The following is a 21,487-nucleotide window of genomic DNA, read 5'->3' on the forward strand; positions in this document are numbered from 1 at the left end:
CTAAATCCAAGATTACAATCTTCTCTTATGAGGAGAGCTTGTCTTCCCTTAAAATGTTCCATCTAGAGAATGAATCTCAAAAATTAATTTACTATTTTAGTGAGTTAAATTTGCTTTTCTAGGTCTGAATAGCTAAGGCAATGCTGAAAAATCATTGTCAGCACTGCTAGGTTACCACAAGTTCCGATACACTCATTTTTCCTTTTGTCTTACTAGGAACACCTGGAGAAAAGGGACTGCCAGGAGTACCAGGTTCACCAGGCACACCAGGATTCCCTGGGCAAAAAGGTGAAAAAGGAGACAAAGGAGCACCAGGTTTTCCTGGAATTGGCTTTCCAGGTTCCCCTGGTGAAAAGGTATTTACACCGTTAAGGATTTAATTGTCTGTCTCTACCAAATACCTAATTTTAAAAGATGCTGCTAGTCTTTAAGCTAGTTTGGTATGTTTTCTATTACGCTCGTTTAAATACCTGATGAGAAACTTGAAAAGTGTGCATATGCACAGGTTTAGATGCATTCTGTTTGATGGGACTGTTATCTCCAGGGTCCTTATTTATTCTGTCTCTTCAGAATAGGCCAATTTACAGTGCTAGAAATGTGGGGGAGGGAAAGAACTTTAAAAAGTACTACGTAAATAAAGCAAAAAGGGCTTCTTGGAAACAGAAGTAGTGTAGAAGTAGTGTTTCTATACTTTTATGGAGGTACTGGGAAGCTGAAAAAAAGAAGCTCAGATATTACTGAAAAGGCAACTGTATTAATACTGTCTCTGAAGCTAATTTAATTCCTAATAGTGTTCTAATAGGATTCTCAATTGTTTCACATTCCTTTTCCTACCTATACAATGACAGTAATCGTGCATTTGTAAGTAAAAATTGTAAAAATAAAACTTACTAATCTCCTAACAAACTTGCTGAAGACTTAAAAAATATGATGATTAATTTAGGGGGCTAATTTGGAAAATACTTTGTAAAAGCTGTCATAAAAATGCATAGGGAACTACTCACTTTCATATGTAGGTATTAAGCAATTGTTAGAAAAGTCAATAATTCTGATAGTGGAATTTAATGTCAAATTTAATCCTAAATTTGTTTCTAAATGGAAAAAGAATGAAATTCTTTATAAGTTTGATGAATTGTTGACATCTACTATTGCAAACAGAAAAAGCTGTTTCTGAATTAATGTGAGGCTTTTATAATGTGTGCTGCTTCTTCCAGGGAGAACCAGGAAGAACAGGTAGTCCAGGATTATCTGGAGATAAGGGTGAAAAGGGTAGTGCTGGAATTCCTGGAATGCCGGGTGCCCCGGGCCCCAAAGGATCTCCTGGCATGGCAGGATTTCCAGGCAAGTGGTTATGCTTTATTAAAACAGAAATTGCAATCAACAATCAATGTTAAACTTACACCAAATATTCCACATGTAAACTCATATCTTCTTCCTTTCTTTAGGGAGCCCTGGCCCCCATGGAGAAAAGGGTGAAAAAGGTCTTCCTGGCTTAAGTGGCATTCCAGGCTTAAAAGGAGAACCAGGTAGAAAAGAAGTCCAAAACCACCAAAGACTACTTAAATTATTGTTCAGCTCCAGGCAGTGGCTAAAGCATATATTGTGGCATTCTACATTGATTTTGGCTCAGATATTTCCTGGCATGTTTGCTCATTTTATAAGCAAAAAAGGAACATGCTGTTTCCCCGGTAAATCTGAGTCAGTGGAGTGTGGGGCTAATACTTCTTTGCACTGTTTGTGGAAGAGATTTTACTACCTTCCACGAGACCGGTTGTTGTTATAGTCATTATTTCTCATGTTTCAGAGTTCATTTGCAAACAATGAAGTTGGTCCATGGGCCAAATCCACACTGGCGTTATTACACACATGTTAAAGACTAAATAGAGTAGGGAGGAGATTAAGGCTATTGCTGTTACGGGTGTAACAATATTTTTGAAATTGGAGCCTTGTGTTCTTAGTATACTGGCAGCAGGTCACATCATCTCATTGGACAATGGGCTGTGCTTTACACAAGTTTTTGGTGGACTTCCTGCACTCTAAGCTCACTGAGATTCATGATAATTTGCTATGTCAAAATCTGTAATACTTGAACCCTGTCTCACACTGATTTAATTCAGAAGTAACCTCAGAGAAAAGTCACACTGAAGTCATCATGCAGTATCTGCTTGGTCTCTATGAAGCAAAAAAATAATTTAAGCTTTTCTTTAGAGAGGAGAACAAAACCATTTAAAAAAAAAAGTCTGATGATTCATACCTGAAATGAAAATGGTGATTATTTTTCAGGTGAACCTGGTGTTCCGGGTCCTGCTGGTTCTGTTGGACAGAAGGGTGAACGAGGTTATGATGGGATTCCAGGTCCAGCTGGTGCCAAGGGTGAACAAGGTACTGTTATTGTCACGTTAAGTTTATGGGATATGAAAATGCACAGAGACAGACTACACGAAGAGTAGCTGGTCGAGATACTGAGTTTGAGGTAGTTTGGGTGGAACCTTAGAAACTAAAGTTAGTATGATGTTTTGCAAACTCCTGACTTTCATCCATCATTGTAAAGCTGATTGTTTAGATGTGCAACTGTGTTTAATCAGTGTAATCTTGAAAGAATTTCTTTCACAAAAGCTGGCAACACTTGAAAAAATTGGTGTGTTTTGGAATTAATTTCGGTCTTCAACTTTGCTGTGAAAAAATGGACCAGGTTTGCGTTTTCTTAGGGTAGTGTTTTCAGTTATACAGGACCTATTGTGCTAGATACAATACCATAACAAAACTGCATAACAAAAAGAGTCTCTGCTCTGAAGAGCTTTTGCAAAAAACTTGTATTTATACGTTATATTTGCTTAATAGATTTCTGTTCTTTACAGGTTAAATTTAAGTACTGTTCCATATTCTTATTTTTCGCTACCTCTATATTACAGGTTTTCCAGGTAGAGGACTCCCAGGATTTCCTGGTGCAAAGGGAGATAAAGGTAAAACACGTCTCTAAACAAGCAGCAAACCACCCTCCCAGCATAATACAAACATAATTCTGTAATCAGATGTACTTTGTACTTCATTCTTTTACATGCTATGCCTTTTCAGAGCAGGCAGAAACTCTGAGAGGCTCAAATACTAATTTCTGTTACAGTGACAGCATCTTGGACATGAGTTAGATATGCCCTAAAATAGGTAATTATTTATAGTGTGGAATTTACTGCAAGCTGTGCTGTGATGAGGTAATATAAATAACTCTCCTGTATTTGTGTGCTGTGCTTTTGACTCCAAGTGTTTCTGTTTTCCTACTAATTTTGCAAGAATCAAAGTCTAGTGAGGCTCTGTGCACCAAACAGCTAAAGATAATAGTTTTATGGCCAGGATACTGCAGTAAGCTTTTTACCTGAGTCTGTTATGCAGCCCAGATGCAATTTTATTCATTGTTAAAATATTTATTCTCTATAGCTAAGCTATGTCTAAGCTATGCACAGGAGCATGGTGCAGGGATACAAAAGATAGCAGAGACCTGATGAGACCTTGCTGAAAACTGTTTTTATCTGAACTCAGGACTTCCTAGCTGGGGTACAGGCATGTAGCTATCACAATTCCAAGACTGCTTGTCGTCTTCACAAAGTGTGTCACTACACCGTGCCATGAGAACAGCTCGATTGGCTTGAGTCATTCCTTGTTCAAGACGTGTGTAATGCACCATGCTCCAGTTTATGAAATAAGTATGTCCTAGACACTAGACCGCAACAGATACAGTGGTGAAGAAGGATCAAACTGCTACTGATAAAGGAAATTGTGTACAATTACAAGATTTTCAATTTTCAACATACAGAAAGCAAAAAAGATTCAACTAGTCCTATCTGTGAAGTGAACATGACATGGCAAATTTTGAACAACATCTGTGGCTTGAAATATCAATGTCTTACCTCACTCATTCATTCTGTAAATACAAGACTCTGCTGTGGTCAATCAAAAGTGATAAAGCAGAATTTCAAATATCTTGTATTTACCGTCTCACAGTAGTTAACAGTCATTAAATCTCTGAGAAAGCCTTAGTATTGAGAACTTATTTTAATAAGCAGTTTTTCTAATCATAGCTCAGTAAGGCATGTAAAATGCTATATTATGAGAGCACTTTAATCTCATTTTGTCAGCACAGCTCATTTAAAAATATCTGGCTTTAGAGTAAATAGATATCCAGCTGACATCGTTTGTGTTCCAAATGTATTGTAGTTCCTCAAAACACAAATTTAGGATTTAAAGAACCTGTTCTCTTTAGGCAAAGAGCCAAGAATCATGTTCTTTATACGTTTTATTTCTCTTATTATACATATGCAAGCTAATCTATATTCATTTTGCTCAGTCATGAACTAAAATTTGACTGAATTGCAAATGTTAACTATTTGTACAAGATGGAAAGTAAGTAAGAAGAGCTTAAATTTAGATCTTAGTAAAAAAAAAAATCCCTTTCTCTCCAGGAGCAAGTGCCTTTGTACTTGGTCAAGCAAAAACATCCGTTACTCAAATGTGACAATAATAATTGTAATGAAGTAAGGATTCAGGGGCTTTATATTTGTTATGGAAGGACTGATAGATGCTGAGTGTTCATCTGTTTTTAAAGTGAGTTAAAATAGTTCAGTGGTCAGTTTAGCTAAGAAAAGATATGTCATTCAAAATATTCTTTTCCCCATACTTTGTCATAATGTGGAGAACAATACAGTTTTGCTAAAGTTTTGCATTTTTATCTACATGTATAAAGGCAGGGTCAATGTTTTCACTAAGGAAGAAAGCTTGCTGTGAGCAGATAATGAGGCAGAAGGCTTCAGTGGTTGTCATCCTTTCCCTAATCTTGTTTTGGGGGTTGTTTCTAATCTCAGGTGCGAAAGGCGAAGTGGGCTTTCCAGGATCCCCAGGAAGTCCAGGGATCCCGGGTCTGAAAGGAGAACCAGGTTATGCTGGTCCACCAGGCCCTAAGGGCAGCCCAGGGCTTCCTGGACTACCGGGAAGTGCAATTGAGGGCCCTAAAGGAGACAGAGGACCCCAAGGCCAGCCTGGCCTGCCAGGTAATTCTTCATCTTTAGTATTAATGTACTGCTGTCAATCAAAGCTCACCTAGTTAATTGCTAGTATAATCAATATTGGATATCCTTGGTTATCATCTTCCCAGAGATCAGGGTAGAGCTCCGTTTCCCAGGCAGTTTGGCATTGGAATGGACTGCTTTTATGTTAGTTTGCCTCCCATTTCCATGTGTTTTCCTCTGGATTTCTCTTTACTGTTTCAAGGCAGCCATGACCGTATGTTCCTATGTCCTGAAGTGTTAATGTATTTAAAAATGGGCCAGCGTAGGCCTTACCTTGGCAATGGCCTTGTGTTAGACGTTAAGGAGAAGAGTAGAGGGGAGCTGCACTGTGTCTTTACCATGTTTGTAGCTGAGAACATCCCATCGTTTGTTCTGCACATACAGGAAACTCTCCACTATTTTCTATCAGCCACAGGCTGATAAATGATTGATGTCCGGTCAGGTGAGGAGTCATGGACCTCCCTGCAACAGATTCACCGACTTACTTTCTTGGTACAATAATTACTTTGGTTCTGCTCATCTGTAGATTGAGCCAGCTTGTCTTCTTTCAGGTACTGCTTTGAACAAATTTTGACGCTGAATGCTCTCTTCTTCTGGTTTGTAGGTTTACCAGGTCCAACAGGGCCACCAGGACCCCCAGGTCTGAAAGGAGCCAAAGGAGAGCAGGGAAGCAATGGCTGGCCTGGGACTCCTGGAGGTCCAGGAGTCAAAGGTGATCCGGGTTTCCAGGGACTGCCAGTAAGTTACTTTCAGTACATATTAGATTTGCTGAAAGCTGGATCTGTTAATTAATAGATCTATTAATCATAGATTTTCTCATTCAAAATAATGATACTTTATGCTCAAAATGCCTTTGGACTCACTGCTGACAATGTAAAATCAGCCTGAAAACATTTCAATTCTCTCCTTTAAAAGGCTGCCCACGAATAAGACCTGGTGAGCTAATGAACTTATTAGAAATTTATAGATAGTGAGTGGTAACATACAACACCCAGAATATAATTTACAGTGTATTAACATTACAGGATGGCTGCAGCACATCCATAAATCCTGCAAATGCATTAGTAGTTAATTTTAAAGGTTGTGTATTTCAAGATGAATTGCCTTCTGAAAATACCTGAACTGTTTGGTTTTGTTATGAAACCTTTCAAATAAAGTGCACTTTCAGTACTGTCAGTGATGAAATATAGCTGCTGATTTAGAAATACAGGCAGGCAATGCTATTAATACTTTGTTGTCATATATTATTCATTTTCCCTGATCTAAAACAGTCCCTTTCTGTGTATTAGGGAGAATGAAGTGGAATAGAACAGTCACCCAAAATAGTTGGTCTTCTTTACTCTATCTCTTGGAATGTCTGCTGCCTTTTTCCACACTGAAAAATACAGTCTATATTTTAACTTTTCATTTCCTCTTTCCTACAAAGAATATAATATTAAAAATAATAGTAGTAAAATTTATGAAAGAAGGAATAAAAAAGTAGATAGATATGACTCAACAATTCCTAGTGTACGGAAGGAAGACTCAGAAGTAAGTTTCTAATGTGAAAAGCAGGGTAGTGATAGTGGACTTAAAAGGTACACTTTATGTCTGATAATGCAGAGATCTACTGCATCTTTTTCTGCATCCAGGAGTCACTTCACAGAGACATTAAGAATTTGCTTCAGTGTTCTAACACTGAAACTTGATTATTTCTTTTTATCTGTCATATATCATGTCATATCATATCATATCATGTCATAGCCAAAGGATTTTGATTCCATGTCTTCAATCAGAAGAAAATGTTTTTCTATCCTTGAACCACAATGCTTAGTGTTGGGTTGGTCCAGTGAGTAATTTCAATATTAAATTTCCTCTCATGATACATACGGAGATGGGTTTCTAGTGTCTTCATCCTCCCCCATGGGACAGGCTACTGCCCTGATTACAGGTCTCCAAGTACATGGTAACTGATATCAGAAAGGAGGTTTTGTTACAACATGAGTGACACAGCCTGAGCAAAAATCCTATACAAAAATGTGAATGAGGAGATCAGGCTTTGAAATACAAATCTCATGGATTTATCTGTGCTTTTTAACATTGAAATGAGAGAAGAAACATATTCATCATCTTCACAAGCTGAAATTGTTTTGTTTTGTTTGGAACAGATCCAAACTAAAATATTAGTCGCCAAGCTATATCTGATGGGAGAAAAAAAAAAAGTTTACAAAACTGCATACTGGTGTGGAAAAAGTATTCTGATGGAAAGCTTCCAATAAACTCCTCTTATAAATCATTCTGGTTCATAATTTTAATCTAAAAAAGTTACTTTAAAATAACACTTATAATGAGATTGTCTGAATCACAACTGTCTTCTGAATGAATGTTAGCCATCCTGTTTTGTGCTACAGAAGTTCATGTTATGATACAGAGAGGGCCATTTCTTTAAGCAATCCTATGTGACTATATGATTAAAGGAAAGCCGGGAACCTGACTTTATGAATACATCCCTTACCACTCCAAGGGTAGCATCTCTTTTGTGTACCTTCAGAAGTCTCTGTGTTGACATCCCTTTTTGACCTCGTCGTCTCTTCTCCCTCTAGAGTCAGCGGAAAGAATTAGACATTTGTAGACAGTCATTCTTCTCACCTTTATAGAAACATTTAACTTACATCACATGAAAAATCACTCCTGTGTGTGTCTATTCTATTGCTTTTTGAATATGATGAGGTGAATCCTACCACTGGTAGGATTTTTCACTGAATACTCAATTCACATCTCCAACCACTGATTGATAAGTTACTTATTTGTTTCTTTCCTCCACCTGTGTTCTACATGTTATTATATAGGACACTATCACAGCCATATTGCTTCAGAGTTGAGTTAGGAATTAGCCAGGGAGAAACTCTAAACTATACTTACAAGCTTTTTACGGATGATCTGCAACAGACTAAGTAGAAAAGGAAATTGGCAATCGTTTGAATGACTATTTACAGTGTCTTTTGAGATCTGGGCTTGGTTTTCCTTGCAGTGAAACTATAATGAATTGTTACCATTAGTTTTGGAGGAGCAGTTTATAATACTGAAGGTAGAATCAGGAGTTCCCATTCTGTTTCAAGTATATAAGTCCTTAACTCTGTTTAAAAGTAAAAATGTTCAGAGGATTATAAATTGTAGAGCACGTTTAATTTCATTCTACATTTGAACATACAAGTTTTCAAGTCTGCTGTAGTCTAGAATTACCCCGTTTAATTATCTAACTAGCAACCAGCTGCTGGGCCTGCACTGAAATTAGTGTTTTATGATATTTTTGCTTACTGATGTTTTTCATAACAATTTTACCTGTGGTTGAGAACCTTTTTATTAGCCATACAGTTAGTGAGAACTTATTCTGATCTAGTGTCTTCATGAAGGAAAAAATAGTTTAGTAAGAACAAGATGCCACGCTTGTTCCTTTAAGAGAAGCTTCTCATCTAATCATGGTAGTGAATAAACATTCCTTAAGCTTAATGTCTTTTCTCTCACGTTAATTTCTTTTCATATGTTTCTAAAAATACATAGACTATTTCAGAGTCATGTCATAATAGTGTAGGATAACTATACTTCACATCTTCTTTTATACAGGGTAGTCCTGGTTTACCAGGAGATATTGGTCAAAAGGGTGATCTGGGACCTCCAGGAGTTCCAGGTGTTCCAGGTGAGAAGAAAATACATTGTATTCCTAAAAAGTATGCAAAGATGTCTCTTTCGTATCCTTACTCTCACGAAAAAGATACAAAGAATGTTGATTCTGTTTTCAAATTATTGAAACAGAACATTGATAGCTGCATCAAAAAGCATACAAGAACCTGCAGATTTTTCTCAAGGCTTTTTTTGCCTGTTGTCTTGCTTTACCAATTAAGTGCACACTTCCTTTAAAAGGTCGATGTAAAATCAATTGTTTAGACATTACTAGAAAATCTTCAAGATTTTCTTGACAATTGGAAAGGCAAATATTATAGCTGTATTTGAGGAAACATGAGCTCAGAATGTCTCCATTGTTGACTAAATCACTGCTACGGTCACCATTGTGTACCTGAAAACACTGAGGGTATAAAAAAAATGAATTCTTATAATTTATAGGTTTGTACATGATTGTTCTGCATATACCTTTCCAAATCAAGAAATTACTGAATATTCATGTAAATATTTTCTTTGACTTCAGGTCCAAAAGGATCTTCTGGCTTCCCAGGGCTTAAGGGTGAGCGAGGTGACCAAGGTCTTCCTGGATCTAAAGGTATAATATAAAGACTTGCTTTTTTGCCCAATGTTGTTGTTAAAATCGTTATTTGTGACTAATCAATGGATAAGTCCCTCCTCCTTTTATTCACTGTAAAAAGAATATGAAACCACATATCATGGTATCAGCATCTGAATGGTCAGATTAGACTTAGCTGTTAGGTAGAGAGTGAGTTTTGTCTTCTGCTCTGAACAATTAATACTGAGGTTTTGTCATTATTAGAATCTTTAAATGGTATCCTAGGACCATAGAATCATAGAATGGTTTGGATTGCAAGGGGTCGTCAAAGGTCAAATCCAACCCCTCTGCCATGGGCAGGGACATCTTTCACTAGATCAGATTATTCAAAGGCCCATTCAATGTGACTTTGAATATTTCCAGTGATGGGGCATCCACAACTTCTCTGGGCAACCTGTTCCAGTGTCTTACCATCCTCATTGTAAAAAACATATTCTTCCTTAAGTACCATCTAAATCTGCCATCTTTCCGTTTAAAATGATTGCCCCTTGTCCTGTCACTCTAGACCCTCTAAGAAGTCTCTCTTGGTCTTTCTGATAAGCCGCCTTTATATATTGAAATGCCACAGTACAGTCTCCCTGGAACCTTCACTTCTCTAGGCTGAACAATTGCAACTCTCACAGCTGTTTTTCACAGAAAAGGTGCTCCAGCCCTCAGATCATTTTCATGGCTCAAACAGGTCCATGTCTTTCTTGTACCTGCGATCCCAGAGCTGGACACACAACTCCAGGTGGGGTCTCACAAGAACAGAGTAGAGGAGGAGAATCACCTCGCTTGACCTGCTGGCCACGCTTCCTGTTATGCAGCCCAGGATATGATCAACTCTCTGGGCTACAAGCACAAATTGCCAGCTCATGTCCAATTTTTCATCTACCTATACCCTCAAGTCCTTCTCTGCAGGACTGCTCTCAATCCATTCATTCCCCAATCTCTGCATATGTTGTGGATTGCCCCGACCTAGATGCAGGACCTTGCACTTGGCCTTGTTGAACTTCATGAGGTCCGCATTGGCCCACCTCTCAAGCATGTCAAGGTCCTTCTGGATGGCATCCTTTCCCTTCAGTGTATTGACTACACCACTCAGCTTGGTGTCATCTGCAAACTTGCTGAGGGAGCTCCATGCAACCTAAGGTCTGGACAGCTATTTCAGTCCTTGGGACTTCTGTTCAGGTGGAGACATCAGCAAAGATAGGCTCTAGTGTTTCCGTTTGAGTTTCAGCCACTGCCTTGGAGTTGTGGTGGTGGAAACCATTTTTTTTCAGCAGGTCACAGTCTCCTTAGAGTTCTTAGAAAAAGAATCCATTTAAAAAATGGTAATTCTTTTGAAAGATGTCATCTTTCTAATTTCCTGGAGACATCAAGGTTCTGGGTAGGCTTGTGTAGCCATCAGTTAGTTAGCATCACCGTTGGGGCTGCAGCCTGAGTCTGCTGGTGAGCAGAGCCAGCAAGCAAAGCGTGCAGTTCTTCAGAACAAACTGCCAGTGCCACCCCCAGCGGATGCTGCTCCCTGTTTGCACGCCCTGGTCACAGTCCTTCTGGCCAGAGCTACATCTGTGGGACTGCTCTGTCCTCTCTGGTGGGAGATGGGAATGTAGGAGGTAGCATTACGGTTTTTAGCAGCAGCGTGTGCAGCTGCGTAAGTGTTACCAGTGGCAGAGGCTCAGCCCAAGCTGTTTCTTCCATTGTGCCTTGAACCCTGTTGTTTTCTACCCTCAGACAGCTTCAGGTTTGCCTTCTTAGCAGGTATGACCCTACTCAATACATATAAAGTCTTGGATACATTGATGTCTTGTATCTGTAGGCTCTGTCTCTTCAGACTACATAAATGGCAATACGAGGTGACATTGTTTTCTCGCTTTTTTTACTGCGCAGTACTAAGTACGTGCTGATTTCCTCTGTTAACTTTGGCAGGTTTACAAGGCCCACCAGGCCCACCAGGTGCTTTTCAGCTTGTTAAAGGAGATCCTGGCTTACCTGGCCCTGTAGGACCAGTTGGTCTCAAAGGATTCCCAGGACTTCCAGGTCCCAAAGGACAGCAAGGTGAGAGTTTATAACTGGCTGGTAGAAATACTTTGTAAGGGATGTAAAAATAGAGCAATTGTAGGCAGTAAGCAGAATTACTTGCGACACGCTGCTTATCCTTTCCCCAGAATATGTTTGTTAGGCTATCTTCTGTCTTTAGTATCGAATCCAAACTTAATTATTGTATGTCTCTGAGAGAAGACTAGCAGGAGGAAAAATACCTTGATCTTGAATTGGAAATTGCTTCCTGAGGAACCTTGTTCCATAGTTCTGAATTTCATCTCTTAGTCCAGAAATTGTAATTTTTGTAAAGAAAAAGGGAACTCCAGAAATTAAACAGACCAGAAAATATGAGAATGGAGCCAAAAGGTAAGACAAATTAAATGCTGGCACAAAGACATGCGTATTTCAGAATGACAGGCCATGGAGAGCGAGAGCTCAGAGGTATTCGTAAGCTATGAGGATGCTAAGGGAAGGCTTTGGTACTGCTTGTTTTTTGAGAAGATATGGGGAATTATCACATAATGATGGAATGGTAGGAGTTGAAAGGAACCTCTGAAGATCATCTAGTCCAACCCCCCTTCCAGAGCAGGATCACCTAGAGCAGATTACACAGGACCTATGATGTTCGCACAGGAATTATAGTAGGACATAATGAATATCTTTTTTCTATTTAATATAATAGATAAGGAATTTTGCACTTGGAGGTGGGGTTACAACTCTATAACATCTGTCTGTTAGAAATAATCTCAGTAATTGAACACAGTATTGGGTTTGCTTGTGTGGGAGCTGTCACTGTTCTCTAGCAGTCAGTTCAATGCCTAAACACAGTGTTGCTTTTTGAGTGATCAAGAGGACAGCCATGGCTATCTAAAGGTGATGACATGACACTGAAATGTTGGTATTCCCAAATTTTGAGTTAGTTATGCAGGACTGAAAGCATCCCTAGAAATTGATAAAGGGAAGACATAATGCATCTCTGAAAATCTCTTTGGGAAGAAGCTAAGAAAACAGTGCTTCTCCCACTGTTCCCAAGTCTCATTTTTTCTGGTCTATTTTTGATTGACTTGTATGATAAGCAGAGAGGGAAGAGATTGCTGCCGTTCTTTTTCATATTCCAGGCAAACACTGGTTATTTTAGAAGCACACGCTCTGCTTACTTCTCAGTTCTTCTCTATTATAATCACTTCACCTGCAGTAGCCCTCATGTGTGCTCTAGGTGTTGGGATACACACAGTGATCTGCATGACTTCAGTTTGTGCTGAGGTGTGCATGTGCTGTACTGTATTGAAAACCATAAGGTCAGAAACAGCATGAAGTGATAGGCAGTAATAACTATTCCTTGTTTTTCAACAGGGGTGACAGGACCATCAGGTGTACCTGGACCACCTGGTAGTCCTGGGTTTGATGGTAGACCTGGGCAAAAAGGAGAAGTTGGTCCTTACGGTCCTCCAGGTAAGCCCATGCATTCTTCAAAGACTTGATTCCTTCACAGAAAAATAACATAGATTAGGTGTGAATGTATCTAATTTCACTTCTTTAGTTATGGAGGCAGAATACTGCTGTCCGTAGAGATAAAAGGAAACTCTCTGTATTGTAGGCCCCAGAGGATTCCCTGGTCCACCTGGCCCTGAAGGTTTGCCTGGGGCTATGGGCCCACCAGGTGCACCATCTGTTGCTCATGGCTTCCTTGTTACCAGACACAGTCAAACCATTGAAGAACCATTATGCCCAATTGGAACGAGGCTGATTTACCATGGCTACTCCTTGCTTTATGTACAAGGCAATGAAAGAGCACACGGCCAAGATCTGGGTAAGTAGAGACTAAATTAGAATTCAGTTAGAGTCCATTACAAACTAAATATTCCTTTCATTTGTAGAACTGTATTGAGCAAATCTGTATTTGTTATTCTTGGTGAGCCTGTGCTTTGTTATGCCTTCTAGGTTGGTACAAATAATGGTTTGGTGTGTAGTGGAAACAGTGACAGTTTATTTAAGAAAGTCTTTGTCAAAGCCTTTGGCATGGTGATGGAGTATCCTTGTAGTGAGAAATGGACTGGCTAAGTTGATGATAAAGTGAGTGAAAAATCAGTGGGTCCATCGGGCTCAGATGGACGTGATCAGATGTACAAAGCCTGAGTGGTGGTTGTTGATTAGTGATGTCCCTCAGGAATTAGTATTGGGCCAATACTATTTAATGAATTTATCAATGGCTTGGGTGATGGGATAGAGTGCACTCTCAGCAAGTTTGTAGCTAATGCCAGACTGGGAGGAACAGTTGATACCCTACTGGGCACAGCTGCTCTTTGGAGGGCCCTGGCCAAGCTGGGGAGAAGATCTGAGAAGAACCTCAAGAAGTTCAGTAAAGACAAATGCAAAGGGATACACCTAGAATTAAATAGGTTCATGCAACAGAGCTGTTTCCAATAGTGGCGGTACAGACTGCTAGAAGGCAGCTTTGCGGAAAAGGGCCTGGGAGTCCTGGTGAGCGACACTGAACATGAATTACTGGTGTGGCCTTGCAACAACCACCCCATTCCCTGCTGCCCAACCTACTGGACCCTACTGGCAAAAGTGCAGCCAGGAAATGGAGGGAAATGGTTCTTCCCGTCTGTTTGGCAGTTGTGAGACCACATCTGGTACATCATGACCAGACTTGGGCCTTCCAGTACAAGGAAGATATTGTTATACCGCAGTGATTACAACAGCTAGCTACTAAGATGGCTAGTAGAGTCTGGACAGTCTGATGGAACTGGGTTTGTTCAGCCTTGACAAAAATTTAAGGGGAGGCCTTTATTGGTGTCTACAGCTATTTACAGGGAAGGTAGAGGAGATAGACCCAAACCCGTCCCAGAGGGGCACAGTGACAGAAGCAGCAGTGGGCACAAGTATGAGATATATTCCAGTGAAACATAAAGAAAAGCTTTTTTAAATCATGCTGATGCTCAAACACTGAAACGGGAGCCCAGAGAGGTTGTTGAATCTCTGCCTTTGGTGGTGCTCGAAACTCAACTGATTATGGGTCCAAGCAATCTGATGTAACTAGCAGGGGGTTAGGATAGATGACCCCTAGAGGTCTAACCTAACTTACTCTGTAATTCTACAGGTAAGACTGGACTACTCCGTACTTTCCGTTCCTTGCTTTTGGAACTAAAAGAAATCAGTTCCTCTGAGAGAACTGGGCACTCCAGAGCAAGCGTCCTGTGCTTTTTTAGCTGCTCCTGGAAGTAATTGTTTGGCAGTTGGCAATGGTCTAACAAAAATGAGTTAACAAGTAACTTTTCACATTTCAGGCACGGCAGGAAGCTGTCTTCGTAAATTTAGTACCATGCCTTTCTTATTCTGCAATATCAATAACGTATGTAACTTTGCGTCAAGGAATGACTATTCCTACTGGCTGTCCACTCCTGAACCCATGCCAATGAATATGGCTCCTATCACTGGTGATAATATCAGACCATTCATCAGCAGGTACAGTTTCAATTCTGCTGGGTTTGTAAGACGCCTGTGAAAAGTGCATATACTACTTTATTTTTCTTTGGAAGAGTTTTAATCTGTATGTTTTTATTTCCTGCTCTTAAATTTCAAGTTTGAGTTCCTTTGATGAAATGTTTCAAAGTGTGCATGTTTTCACTTTAGACTTTGATCAAAAATAAATCCATTTGGGGGGAAATCCAGACAGAGCAGTCTATTCTGAGTCTAATTGAAGTGAAAAGATTTACTTTGAAAAGGTGTTTTGCAAAAAGCTATGATGTACTTTGAAGGAGAAGACGTTTTGAATTTATTCACAATTCTTCTCCAAAAAAATTCTCAATTCTTCTTTTTTTTTTTTTTTTTGATTAGCCATAGCTAGAAACTTTTTAGGGCTGAGTTTCTTCTTTGTTTTATCATACAGCAGTCTGCCAGGCTTCTTCCATTGTTTTGGACATGCTGCTTGAATACAGCCATTATTGTCTGAATTAAAGGAAACAGTTGCAAAATAAAATCATCTATTTTTTAATGATTCCAGATTCTCAGCTAACCTAAAGTGCAGCACTCCCATCAAACGTAACTGTTCTGCATCAATCTCATATGTTGAAGCTTTGGTCCATTTTAATTTTTAAGAGCACTAGCAAAAATTATCTTGGCATAATATGCCTGGTGCTGAAGGAAGAGATTTGAGCTAGAGTGTGGTGAACTGTTAGGTAAGGATTTGAAAAGGGAATCCCCAACTTATAACTTCAATGATAATCATTAGGTAAACGCATTACTACGATTCCTGTCATTGCTTCTGATCTGTATCAGCTCTTGCTGATCCCTCTTCCTGCTATATAAAGTCAACGGGAGCAGAGACTGCTCTTACTGTTTTCTTGGATCTGTATATGCCATCCAAGAGAAAGGGGCAACTCAAATCATCAGCGGTTATAGTCTTGAGATCATGGTATGTTCAGAAAACAGTCTGGCTCTGCTGCAAAACATTTGATATTTATTTTGCATAATAGAAACCATCTTGTGTCTACAGTTGTAGTCTATCTATTTTTGGTTTAGAGCCAGAGCTGTTGAAACTGGTGCCTTGAAAATGAGTGGGCATGTTGAGGGCAAGACTGACTATGGTTTCTGTTGGTCTTATTTTTTTGTTGTTTATTGGATGGGAAGGGAAGGGGCTTGACTTTCAGAAAAATTTAAATGACCAACCTCTGAAATTCATGTTCCTTTTATGCCTTCCCTGATCAAGTACCCACAATAACCTTTAACAGTCACTTTTGAAACCCATGTTCAAGGACGCACACACTAACATTTGTCTTATACATACAGAGTAGCTTTTGCACCATAAAAATGCGTATGTGCATATATATGTATATGTGTGCATGTGTGAGGTAATTGTAATGCACATTTTTTTAAAAAAGGAATCTGAGAAGAGTATCCTTTCAATTTATATTATTAGTGGTGGCTTTTAAGCTGACATTTTTCCCCGTCCACAAGTTGAAAAGGTGTAGAAGTGTCACCTACTGTCTTAGGTCATGGGACTTATTTTCATGTAAGGCTTTCCACTGAAATACCAGAAATCTCTTGAAGCAAAGCAGAGCTCCAAGAATAGTGGCAGCTTTACATTCTTCTTTTAACTTACTCTTTCATTGATGTGTTTCTTAAAATAACTGTCTTGCTTCTGCGCTAAAGATGCGGTAGGTATGAAAGCGGTCTTCACAAGTCAGAAATAGAAGGCTTTCATTTTGAATTCCTTTGCTTCTGCACATTTTCCAGAATCCAACTTAATCCCTTTTGCACTTGATTCTTTTCACTGCTCTGATAATAGGAATCAGACTGTTTAGTTCTGAGTTTGAATCTGTTTTGAATCATTTTCATAATTGCTAATTGTAGTAGCCAGTTTAGGAGTTGTACAAGAGAAAATTAATTATATCTACCAAATTCCTTATTGCCAGCTCCCACATAAAAATCTGCAGCCCAACACACATTTTTTTGTTTTGCCTGTGAAGGCACAGTTGATCATTGGATTATTCAGTAACTGAGGCACAATGAATTCAACTAAAGTAAAATACCTGGTGCTACAGAGCTTTCTGAAGAGTTGCTTTTGAGTTCATTTTTCAAGTCACTTTGCGAGAAACCTCCTACTGGAGATAAAGACCACGAATGTAAATAAAAGCCACTTTCAAGGAGAATGCATGGGGAAGAGTCTGTGGTAGATTAGATTAGCAGTGATCCCCTTTCTAAGATATTTTCCAGAGAGACAGCTTTTTCTCTGGAAGTTGCTCAGGGCTATGTTTAGGATAATGGGTTGCTGTTACTTGTCTCTGATCACAGTAGAGCACTTTTAAGTGAACTTGCTGAGTTACAGTGTTTGGTTCTCTTGTTCTTTGCCCATAGGAAGGCTAATGAGAATAAGACTAAATAGTTAAGCTGTCCCTAAGTAATTGAGAAAAAAGAACCAGTTGAGGGTTTTTGTCCTAAGTGGAAATGCATTGATTTAGCTTTGTTTTTGAAGGTAACAACATTTTCTAATTCAAGATTCCTGAAGGAAAGTAACTTCTGAAAAAAAAGAAGTATTAATCCTTAAGCGCAGGTAGCCCATTCATGTCTTGGTCTTTCTAGATGTTCTGTGTGTGAAGCTCCTGCTATGGTAATAGCCGTCCACAGTCAAACAATTCAAATACCACCATGTCCTGAAGGCTGGAGTTCACTTTGGATTGGTTACTCCTTTGTCATGGTAAGTGCACTGGGGGATACTCTGAGCTGAGAAAAGCATTTATTTCACTACACTCCTGCTCTGGGAAAGTTAATATCTGCCTATGTCACTTCAGGTCTTAGGAGGGCACTGCCCTTTCTGGTGACTTAAATATTCTGGTTAATTACTACATGGAAATAATACAGTAGCCATTAGTTGTTCACTTCTGGGGAAATGGGTACAGCATACTGTCTTGTTTCAGCTCCAACATAGGATCTAAGTGCTGAATAAATGAGGAAATAAGCACAATTTCCCATTGTCCTTCTACATGTATATGCTGCAGTAGCTTGGTAGAGTAGTAGCGTATCAGTGCCTGTGCTCTTGCCAGTTTTTGGCAAATAAGCCTTCAGTTTTCAGGTGGCACTTCTGACCTTTTATGCAGTTTCTTCAGCTGTATCTACACTTGTGAAATAAGTAGGGCCAAGGAGTGACGTGAAAGAGCCACTCTGTAGTCCTCCACAGCGGTGAGTTGTTAGCGTGCCTCCTGTCATCCTCACAGCCTATACCAACAGCCACTCTCCCAGGCAAGGTGTGGGTACCACTCACCAGCGTGAGAGGGGCCACTGGGATGTGAGGCCCAAATTGAGTTCAGAGATTCAGATACAAACGTACCAGTCTGTGTCCCTTCTGGGCTGGAGAGCTGGCTGTGGGCTGTCGCTAGCAGAGATAGCCTGGGCCCTGCTGTCAGTCGTGTGGGATTTCTGTGTGTACGGCTGCCCTGAGGTTGGTGTTGCTGGTGCGTTGTGCTGCCGTTAAGTGAGACAACCTGGTCCCACCTCTGGAGCCCTTCAGCTCCTTGCTGCTTCTTGACCTGAGGGACAAAACAGCAGATGGACACAACAGAGGACAAGGAGGGGCACGTGAAGAAATATTTAGTCAAGAGACTTAATAGGTGTTGCAGCAGAAGAGGTAGAGAGTCCCTCTCTGACTGATGCTTTTGCAATTTTCTAGCACACCAGTGCCGGTGCAGAGGGCTCTGGCCAGGCCCTGGCGTCTCCTGGTTCCTGCCTAGAGGAGTTTCGAAGCGCTCCCTTCATTGAATGCCATGGCCGGGGCACCTGCAATTATTATGCAAATGCTTACAGCTTCTGGCTTGCCACTATAGAGAGGAATGAGATGTTCAAGTAAGTTCATAATTTATTTATCAGTATTTGAGCCTTGTCACTGAGCAAGAGGAGCGTTGTATGAATGTAATACATGGTTCAAGTATTGGCTATGCCTCAGTCTGGTTAGTACATGCAGTTAATGATTTCCCTAACAAAAAGAAAAAAATTATAACAGCTTTTGGGGGAATTCATTAATGTATCTTCCAGTAGTATTTACAATGTGTCATTTGTACCTAGTATTTTGCTTTTCAGAATAATCTAACAATGTTTGTATTTCCACTGTGTTTGATTGTATTCAGAGTTGTAACAACTGGGATAGGCTGACACACTGACTGAAATTAAGTTAGAATATGACATTACCCCTAGTGGATGTTAACACGTAATAGAACCACTTGAAATTTGTGCAGGTATTGATCTAAGTGACCTGAACAATTATTTACCTTTCCCTAACATTGGTCGAAGTATGTCTGAATAAAATGCAGCTGAAGGCAGAGACTTTAGGCATTTCTTCAGTCCTACTAAGGTTCTCATTTCAGGAATTAAGTGGTAGTAGGCTTTGTTCTGGTCTCCTGCGCATAACTGTTTTTCAGCACAGTCTAGTTTGTTCCATATGTTAGTATATAGAGCAGTTCCCGGATCTGCATAGCTCACCTGATGAGCAGGCATTCCTCTGCAGTCCAGTCCAGGCTGCTGCTCCTGGTACCCTTCGTCTGGTGCCCTTAACCTCGTCACCTTTTCTAGATCTGCGAATGCACCTTAGCCTGTCTCAGTCAAAAAGAATCTGGTTGTTTTGACTGTCTATGAGATAGTCGTTAACCGAGCAGGCAGAAAAATTGAGTACCAGGGCTGAATATCACTGGGACTGTGATAATCTCATCAACCAAAAGAGCTACTACTGAAAGAGCCCATTTGGCAACGTCAGGGTAAGCACTGGCTCCCTAGGAAAGAGGAAAGCTGGTCAGAGGATAATTTAGAGGACTGGGTGCTAGAGTTGTTTGTATTTGTTCACTCCTGCCCAGAGACCTGTCAGCTTCATACCCTTTACTGGCTACAAACTATATCTCACATTAATAAATTAATCCCAGATCAGGGGACCTGTCCTACTACCATAATTCACAAATACTCTTAAGTTTTGTATAAACTCATAATCCTTTTTAAAGGAACGGACTAAATGTAAGCACACTTTTGTCTGAAAATGCTGTATTTCCAGTTGCTAGGAGCCTCTCCTTATGATACATTAGAGACTAAAGATTTAGATTTGTCTTTCTGTACAACATCACATCATTTCCTTTGCTGGCTTTTCATTTTTCTGTAGTCAATAGAATTAGCAGAAACTCATGAACAGTCAAATGTCTTCAGTGTCTTTGATTTTTTTTTTTTTTAATAGCCAAAATCCAGCATGTTTTCAAACTACTGATGAAACAGGTAGTGTGTTCTGGTAAAGGAAATGAAACAGAACTGTATTCTGAAGTAACTAGAAGTGAGTGATGTTTAATCTTGTGATAATTTCTGACCAAACTCAGAAATGAGTATACATTGAAGACCTTAGGGATACCCTCTTGATTCAGCACAGTTTAAAGAGGCACTTGGCTGCATGCAAAGCTTATGTTTGTCTATTATAAACCCAAAAACTGACTGTATCAACAATTGCTAATGGGTCTTTTTAATTTGTTTATTTTTAATAGGAAACCGACACCCTCAACTTTGAAAGCAGGGGATCTGCGCTCAAATGTTAGCCGTTGTCAAGTCTGTATGAGAAAAACATAATGACTTTTGAATTTCAACTAATTTCACACAATATGGTGCTATTCGTTTAACAGCAATGAAGCCTAGACATATATCATATGTACCTCATTGTTGTCCAATATGAAAACAGTAAAGTGCCTTTTAGGAACTTGCATAACTAACACACACTGCTTTACTGGCCCTGTCCTTGCTGAAGAAGAAAAGAGACAACAAAGATAAGCTTCAAATGTCGACATGCCAAATGGCACTTTTGATCAAAATATATGTATTTTTTATATAAAATGCAATGCACTGATAGAATAAGAAGTCAGCATTTATCCAGAAGAAATGCAAAGGTGCTAGGAGGTATGCAGTTCTGCCTTATACTGTTTGACCCCCCTCTCTCATTCTTGTATTATATATTTAGATTCATTTTTCTTCCCCAGATAAGTTTGTTGTTACCGTTATCTCGGTGTGTCAAAACCCCAGACTCTTGGGTATGTACTTATTGTTCCTGTACAAAGCAATACTAATGTAAAAAAGAGTTTTGGGATTACAGACTGTGGTTAAGCAACACGTAACCATCCTTTCACAACATAGAGTGCCACCCTGCGAACCTTTGCTTCTGTTTGTAGTCTTTAGTGCTGTTGGTTTTCACGGGGCTACATCTGGAAGAGATTGCCAAATTGGCTTCCCAAATAGGCAAGTAAGTGTTTCTGCTATGTTGGTACTATGCAGCTTTTTTAATGCAGTAGAACAAACTTTCCTGTGGAATAAAGAATGATCCAGCAATGGTCAAGAAAAAATATATATATAAATATTTTAGTAATTTATATAGATATTGACCATTATGCAAATCAAGCTCTGAGTTTATCATTTCAAAAAGAAGCTTACAAAAGTTTTCTTCTTTTCAGTGTCATGAATTAGATGTTAAATGCCAAAATACGATGTGAAATGTTCATTTTACATAGGCCATTTCAATGCTGAAGTTGAAGAGACTGAACCCAGGTTAATAGCTATTTGTGTTTATTATAGCAAATCCTGCTTTGAGCTTATAGTCTTTATTCTGTATTTAATATTT

General features: G+C 39.4%; 1 protein-coding gene across 1 annotated transcript in view; it reads left to right on the forward strand.

The window, feature by feature from the left end:
- Positions 1-20,948, forward strand: part of COL4A1 (collagen, type IV, alpha 1) — a gene marked incomplete at its 5' end in the record, with an annotated part of 51,320 nt that extends 30,372 nt beyond the window's left edge. The window contains 16 exons of the mRNA XM_009871186.1: positions 217-356; positions 1,215-1,345; positions 1,450-1,526; positions 2,284-2,382; positions 2,913-2,963; positions 4,854-5,039; positions 5,662-5,795; positions 8,661-8,733; positions 9,241-9,312; positions 11,245-11,373; positions 12,712-12,810; positions 12,956-13,168; positions 14,649-14,826; positions 17,443-17,557; positions 18,527-18,699; positions 20,367-20,948. Of these exons, the coding sequence (XP_009869488.1) occupies positions 217-356; positions 1,215-1,345; positions 1,450-1,526; positions 2,284-2,382; positions 2,913-2,963; positions 4,854-5,039; positions 5,662-5,795; positions 8,661-8,733; positions 9,241-9,312; positions 11,245-11,373; positions 12,712-12,810; positions 12,956-13,168; positions 14,649-14,826; positions 17,443-17,557; positions 18,527-18,699; positions 20,367-20,448 (1,952 nt within the window). The remainder of the gene's footprint in view (positions 1-216; positions 357-1,214; positions 1,346-1,449; positions 1,527-2,283; positions 2,383-2,912; positions 2,964-4,853; positions 5,040-5,661; positions 5,796-8,660; positions 8,734-9,240; positions 9,313-11,244; positions 11,374-12,711; positions 12,811-12,955; positions 13,169-14,648; positions 14,827-17,442; positions 17,558-18,526; positions 18,700-20,366) is intronic.
- Between the last annotated feature and the right edge of the window lie 539 nt (positions 20,949-21,487).

The sequence above is a fragment of the Apaloderma vittatum genome, unplaced genomic scaffold, assembly GCF_000703405.1.
Source record: "Apaloderma vittatum isolate BGI_N311 unplaced genomic scaffold, ASM70340v1 scaffold1146, whole genome shotgun sequence".
Lineage (NCBI taxonomy): Eukaryota > Metazoa > Chordata > Aves > Trogoniformes > Trogonidae > Apaloderma > Apaloderma vittatum.